This window comes from Apis dorsata, unplaced genomic scaffold (genome assembly GCF_000469605.1).
Source record: "Apis dorsata unplaced genomic scaffold, Apis dorsata 1.3 scaffold_165, whole genome shotgun sequence".
In the NCBI taxonomy this organism is placed as follows: Eukaryota; Metazoa; Arthropoda; class Insecta; order Hymenoptera; family Apidae; genus Apis; species Apis dorsata.
In genome coordinates this window covers 1,041,339-1,049,341 of record NW_006263454.1, presented here as the reverse complement: position 1 = coordinate 1,049,341, position 8,003 = coordinate 1,041,339, and the positions used below count along the sequence as shown (strand labels likewise).

At 31.7% G+C, this 8,003-nt stretch overlaps 1 protein-coding gene across 1 annotated transcript in view; it reads left to right on the top strand.

The window, feature by feature from the left end:
* Positions 1-8,003, top strand: part of LOC102680381 — a 20,689-nt gene that overhangs the window by 5,007 nt on the left and 7,679 nt on the right. The window contains exon 2 of the mRNA XM_006613957.2: positions 7,548-7,677. Within this exon, the coding sequence (XP_006614020.1) occupies positions 7,548-7,677 (130 nt within the window). The remainder of the gene's footprint in view (positions 1-7,547; positions 7,678-8,003) is intronic.

Sequence of the window (8,003 nt, the reverse complement as noted above, 5' to 3'; positions counted from 1 at the left end):
AAAAAAAAAAAAAAAATTTTTAACTACAGATAAACTCATTTTCACAAGAATGTTTAAGGTTTATAATAACGTTACGATAATATGATCGAGATTTATGTAAAAATGTGCAAATATTGGCACGATTGTTTGATTTATCAGACAGAGAAGTTCGATCCCATGTACTTACGTGGCTCGTTTCAATATTTATACACGATATCGGGTCATGGCGCATATAATTTTCCATTCGACTATTATTCCAAGTGTCGAAGTTGCGCGAGATAAGGGCGCAAAAGAATTTCTTCATACCTCGGTCGACTATCAATGGAACATCTTCATTCAATTGTTACAAAATTTCTTTAATAACAATAGAAAATAATAAGCAAAATATTCAAACTTTATTAGAAATTTAGATTCGATTTCTACTGTAAGAATAATAAAGAAGATAGTATCGATTAAAAATTAAAAAACGTTTTAAAACGTTAGCGAAGTAATAATGATTTTATTTATATCATATATAGTTGAGGAATGAGAAAGATATCGTTTTAAATATCTTGCATAACTTTTATTAATACTTTCCATCGCTCGATATTCGCTGGAAGAAATCATCCAGTTACTGGTCGGCTAATTAAAGCGATCGTTTGCATGAAAATTCAATTGAAAACCTGACAATTTTCCAATTAAACACAATATACCGTTTAAATCGAATTGAACGAACGTCTCTCCCTAACGAGGGCTTCTTTCTCGCCATCAAAACGAACAGTTTGTTTCCAGGAAGACGCGCTGGATACCGGCATAACGAGATCGACTTCCAGAAATTTCATTCGTTTGCAAACGTACAGAAACAAATTTATTTCTTTGTTTTCTCGTGGAAAATTTGCATAACATTAAAATTGATAAGTTACAGAATTTATATTTTTAATCTCGGTGGAATGTAATTAATTTTAAGATAAAGTCATCTTTGTTAATTGATAAAGTCGTCAAATTGTTGAAACTAATACCAGTATTATCTCAGAAGAAGCTAGGGATATAAAACTATCAAACTCTTCGGCTAAATATTCTATCTATCTTCGAGGCAACAAGATCAAGAAACCGGAGAAAGCAACAAAACTTCTAAAACGCCGATTGGAAAAGTTTCACGCGGGAACATACACTTCCTGAGAAATATATCGGTTTCAAGCAATCCCAAATGTGAGTGACATCGCAAAAATTACATTTTTTTAACAATTCTCTTTTTTCAAGATTGTTTAAAACAATCGATGATTAGGCATAATTATATAAAAATACACAAATGTATCCGGAGAGAGAAGTTAAATCGATTAACCGCAATATTTTCATATATTCATTATCTTGCATATAATTTATTTTAATATTAATCGTTTCGTTTTTCAGAAATAATTTATCTTGATGAAGTTATCGGTTTGGTTTTCGAGTTATTTATCGATATTTACAGGATAATAATAAACAACATATTTTAATTAATAGTACACTCGTTGATTACAACGCTACTTGAACTTTATCAAAGTATTCAGATACTTATGAACGGAAATGTACATTAGCAGCCAAAAACTTTGAAATTTTACCACGTATTGGAATTTAGAAATTCAAAGAAAAAGAATTCCTTCGCTTAAATGATATTGTGAATTAAAAAAAAATATCCACTCATTGTTACACAATAACGCGTTTACAGGGATATAAAGATCGAACCCTCTTCGATAGATCATTGTTTCGCAGCTTATTGTATTCGCCTCGTTTTGTTATCGCGGGTACGTTATCCCATGACGATGAAGAATGAGCAAACGAGGAGAGAAAGAAACGATATAGAATCGTTTGGTATCGAGCCAGAAATGAATTCTCGGATAAACGGGCCACCGCATTGTGTCCAGTGCAACACGATAATGGTAATCTATCTTCATCGATAATTGCTTCTTCTCTCCCGATATCTGGAACACCGATTTCCACCGCGATCGGCATACTTTCGATTTTTTTTCCATTATCTCTTCTTCGAATTCTCGCATGAATCTCCTTCTTATATCGCTATTATTAGGCGAGCCTCTATTCCCTGACTACGCGCCATCAAACTCAACCGAGGATTATTTTGAGAAAATATTTTGTAAGACATGGTGTAAGTTCGATATATCGTCTTGCTTCCGTGTCTTCGGTTATTTTCCAGTAAGGCTGAAGTGATTTTGTTTGTGTTTTTTTTTTTTTACATAAAAAGCTCATAAGGTTGAAGAAGAATAATGATATGAATATTTAATTTATAGATGACAGCGTTTCTTATTTTTTAATTCTTTTTTTTATTTTTTTCCATTTGTTAAATAATTAAATTATATTTATATTAATTTCGTCGTTCTCGACGAAATGTCATATTCAAATTTTTATTCGATATTTTTTACGTTTTAATAAATTGAAAGATTTATTCACCTCTTTATGAAAAAAGTTTCCATGCAATAAAATATTAAAATTTCAATGCATTTATATCGATACTTTGTGCATCCTCGTTTACTTTCTCTTCAATTTACTTAAGAATTATCACGAGACTGATTAAAAAATCCATTTTTATAACATCTAGAAATTATCTTTGGGATAAATGTTCCTCAACCAGATAGTAATAAATTAATTGCTGCGTACATATGACGATCCTCTGTATATTTGGTAATAATTTAATCAGTCGAGAAAAAAATTTTGCCATTCATGATAAGCATTGAGAAAGGTTTGTAATAGAGTTAATTTTAAAGTATTCGATAAAATGTGTAAATTTTTTTTTTTCTATTTACATGCTCAATTTTCTAGATTCCATTCATGGCAAAATATCGAAATGGCGAATTAATTATTTCCACGTGTAACATTCTCAATACGTGTACCTTAAAAATTTGGAATATTATCGCAAATTCCACATCACATCATATTCCCGAAACGAGACGATCGTTTCTCCAAATGTCGAAACTTTTCCACTGTGTCTTTTGGCTATGAACTTGAACTCGAATTCCATCACCATTATGCGCCGATAATTGCAATCTGTGAAACCCCGTCGAAAGTCGAGAATCGAAATTCTAAATGACTTCCTAATTATCCACAGAATTTTACCATTCTTTCTAAATAATGTCTAACACGTGAATTGATTATTATCGGAATGTGCTGTAGTATGTAGAGAAGAAACGAGGTGAATTTACCTTCAAATTAAACTAAACTATCCCGAAACTTACTAAACAAACTCGTGTAGAGATTGTAACATTACCGGTTTATAACGTTAAATATTCACGTCATAGCTTACACGTTCTTGTTAATCCGAAAGTTTGCGACATACCTTTGAAGAGACTAAAGAGACACTTGCTACTTCTATAATTCAATTTTTTTCCTTTCGTTGCAACAATGATATTTTAGAGAAATTTGAACGTTTTAAAATTTTACCAAGAAAGTTCTAAATTGGAAAAAATATTTAAAAAAATATCTTTATTAATTATTCATATTCATTTTTTATATATAATTTCAAAAAATTTCGTATCATTATTGCATTCAACATATATTTAAAGAAAAACTATTTTTAAATAATTCTTCATCGCAACGAATGAACGATATTATTCACCATTTTCTTTTTTCAATCCTTATAACACGATTTTCGAAACGAAGGAAATATCCATTTCTAATTTAATCGCCGCAATAGCTAATTAACTCTACCCTAAATTCCATTCTAACTCTGCAATTACCAATCAGAGCATCGATTACATATCTAAACCAAAGATTAAATTTACAAATTCCACGTGTTGCAATAAAAGAAAACCTTCCATCACGAATTTTTTCCACTGATGTACTATTCAAACATCCAGAAAGTGCCTTCCACTCATTCCTTTTAATTAACTTCATTCCAAATACACACTTTGACTCGTAGCCATCGATAACCATTAATTATCACCGTTTCAATAATTTCAAATAACCGTGATTCAACTGTTAAAAAAGTCGAATCGATATCATCCTCCACGTGAATTCATATGCTTCGTATCAAAGTCGAGGGAAATTCAATATCATCCAATATTATCTCTCAATGATTTAAAAAGCTTGTAGAAAGCTTAGTTAATCATGACATAAAAAATCTATCTAAAAATAAGCACATCCTTTGTCAGCAGGGTGAAATTTACACAATCTTATTTGCACAATACTCGTCAAACCGTGCAACAATACGGCTTCGTCCATCAAACGTTTTTCTCTACACGTGGACTCGGGTCCTGGACTATTTATCTTTCTAGTGTTAACCGGTGCGTGTCGAAATCGCCTTTTCTTTCTTTCTTCCTTTCTTTCTTTCTTTTTTTTTCTGTCGTCTTCTTAAGTTAGATCGTAACCGATTATCCACGATCGTTATTTATACCCGCGGCGATCTCGAGTCGAATTTGTTAAGCGAGGAACTAGGAGAGCGTAAGGAGAGCGTTGACCTCGAATCATCCTCGTGGATTTTCTTGTCGAGACGATTTGAACGTAGGAATGTTTGGAGTGAATGTTGGTAATGTATGCGATGCGAGAAGGAAATTGAAAAATTCAGAAAGGAACATCTCTGATGAGATGGATTGAACATTTTGAAAAGGAACATTTTGCGGAAAATATGTATTGGAAGTTTTTTTAAATATATTTTAAATACGAAAAGATGAGAATGACACGATTGTGATAAAATGTTCCTATGTAAACTTTCTTTCCTTCAGGAAAGAAGGAAAGAATTTTAGTTTCTCTGTTTTTAGATTACTTTTAAATCGTGAAAAATCGTATGATAATTTAGATTAGATTTAATTTTAATAATAACTCTGTTTAATAATAGATAAAGTTTTTGTATAATTATTTCGTTTTAAACTTTGATTTAATCTCTTTTTATATTTGTCGTGACGACTTATTAGTTGTTTTACTACTGTTTCTTTCGATATCCGAGTATTAATCATTATTGTTACAATATTTGTACAAAATTCTACGATAAACGAGTAAACAAGATTGATCGAATCGAAAGATAATCCTGAGTATTCATTTATCTCTTGGATTTTTTTAATTAATCTCGTTTTTACGAGAGGCGATCTCGATCTCTTTATCAAAATTTCGGTATATTTATCGAGTCCAAGGAATCTTACTTTTCGTGATAATTATTTTTTTATATGAATGCGGTACATCATAAATAAACTTTTGTGTACTTAGGAAAACGTGATAATTTCATCGTAGGTAAATTTAGAAAATTTACGGTAGCGGTAGATAATTTGAAAGAATTATTTGTAAAATCCCAACATTTACTTTTTCTTCCCCTTCTTCCATTTCTCGTCAAAGATATCACAATGTGTTGAAAGATTTGTGGGCGTTGTAATACAGAGGAAACATACGTGGCAAAGAGAGAACAATGTATTTTTGAAGATGTATCTTGTTTGATATGAAAACATCGTCATGAAATTGGTTAACGTAGATCGTATCTTATCGTTCATTTACAAGATACAAAATCAACCGCTTATTAAAACAACAGTCCATTCTTCATTCCAATTGTCTACGTCGAACAAATCATTTTCCGATGAAAAATTTCGTTGAAAACATATGGACTCCAAATAGTTAGCTCATACAAGTAGGAACATTGAGAGCTCCTTTTGTTGGTTAAATTAATTTTTCTCTGGAATAATTGTGCATTTCCCTTGCTGGCTAATTTGGGTACGTGAAAATTACATTTTTATTACGTTTTTTATGTGTCTTTTCTTATATTAAATATTCATATCAATTAACTTTTTTAATATTCAGTTAAAATAATTTGGAGAGAAAATTGAATCATTTATCAAAATCAGTCAAATTGGCTTGACTTTCAAATTTTTTGCTTTTATAATTAAATAAAATATATAGCTTTTGACAAAATTGACGTTGATATCTTATATCCAGAAATATAATATATAGATAATTATATTTATATTATTTTAATTTTAATTATTTATTTATAATACAGAGATAATGTTTAATGTAATTGGTAGTTCTAGCTTTAAAGCGACTTAGAAGTTCAAAGTTGGTCAAAGAGATCACAAGCCTTCAATGTGGAAGTTCATTCTCGGTTGAAGGTCGGCTAAGAGAGTATTGAGAAAGGTCAAGGTCGAGCGAACATGCCGAACAATCGTCATGTGATGTGAACTCGTTTAGAATCGGCATAGTCGTTGTTCGTGTGTCAATTTAACGAGGTGATTGCTCCTTTATCCGTGGGATTGTACTTCGTACATCTTATCAGCTGTGAGAAATTTTCTTAGGATAAATTTCATCCTTTAATCGAGTTCTTCAAGTAGTACATCGAAAATCACGATTAACACTGGAATTATTCTGTTGTGTTCATTTCAGTGAAAAGAATTAATTAATCATTTATTATGATTTAAAATGTTCCATATAATTTTTTTTTTTATTTAATATTTAATCTAATGCAATATCTCACTTCAATCTGTTCTTTGAATGAAGTGGAAGACATAGTAAGTCAATGTTTTCCTTTCTTTAATAATTCTTGGCAATTAGATCGTCATTCAATGTCAACTAATCGAGTTATATCATTCTCGATCTACCTTATGCCAGTTTTAATCATGATCCAACAAATCGTGGAATGTTGAAAATGAAAGAAGTTAGATGAAAGAAGAGATCTTATGGTTCCAACTTTGATTAGAGTTATGTTTTCTCGATATTCTAACTACTCAATGATCGTTTATCTGGACGCTTTCTTCTTGATATCTGCCATTTGACTCATTTTATGACATTTATGATATTCTGTACTACATAAACTGGGTATAATATCTATGATTCATACATGGAACTGGTATATATACATAGTAGCATATTTCTAGCCGAAGAATCCAGTTTCGAAGTTAGATTGAGTGAAGCACAGACACGTTTTTCTAATACACGAGATTGACACTTCTGCATGTCATGGATCACATTCTAATTTTGTAATATCTTTAATTTTAAGGATAAATGGGAATTCATAGATCGGGAAAAGGAAGGAAAGCTGTTCCGTCAATTTCTTTCCCGCCTAACGAGTGTGCGTGAATAATTTACAAGTACGATAACTTATAATTATATTCATATTGTGCATCGACATATTTTATGAGTATGATATGTCATATGCATGGATTGAATACGGTGCAAACAAACGAAATCTAATTAAATAGAAAAATTTTATAAATATATAGAATGTTAATATATTCGTGGAATATGTTTAGAGGATCGATTCTAAAGGGTAAAACATAAAAGTGTTGATTAAAATATATTTATTAATTATAAGCAATTTAAGTTCATATTGGACGAAGCGAGACAAAAACAGAGAAGATAATGTAATGATTTCTATCTCGCTTCGTCTAACTTGCTTTTTAAGGAATAAATCCTTAATCGACATTTTTATATACTAATTAATACTGTATTGTTTTCTAGATCGTTGTTAGAATCTCCAAAAGATCCCACGAATATATTAATATCCTGTTACGAATCGCCTCCTTTTCAACGCCTCCACTTTAAAGTCCACTTTTTTTCTATTTCGACTTCTCTCTTTCAATCTTTCCTCTCTTATCTCCATCACGATCGTTGTAACATTCCAGCCAACCGTGGACGACGATGGCGTCGCTGGGGAATAAAGTGGATGAGCAAGTCGCCAAGGTACCGCAGCAGAATGGACGGAGGAACGAGGAACAATTGCAGATGGAAGATATTCATGACAATAACAACGAGGTAAGAGGCTGGACATAATATCATGCAAATGAAACAGGTGGGCTTGGTCCGATCGGATCGATGTTATTCGATAATGTTCTATGAGAGTGGTCGAGATGTATCCAATTGTATATAAATTGCACGTAGATACCGTGACATTAGTTGCGACAAGATGCCTCGATAAACGTGTTCTAGACGTGGATCGCACGTGGCAACCACTCAACTTTGACATTTCCCTTCCGCGATGAATTTTCAATGAGCGGCGGTGACTCGATTATTTTCATTCATCCTTCGCGAGCAAACCTTGCTGCAAGAGAAAACTTAAAAAGAATCTTCGATTTAAATAT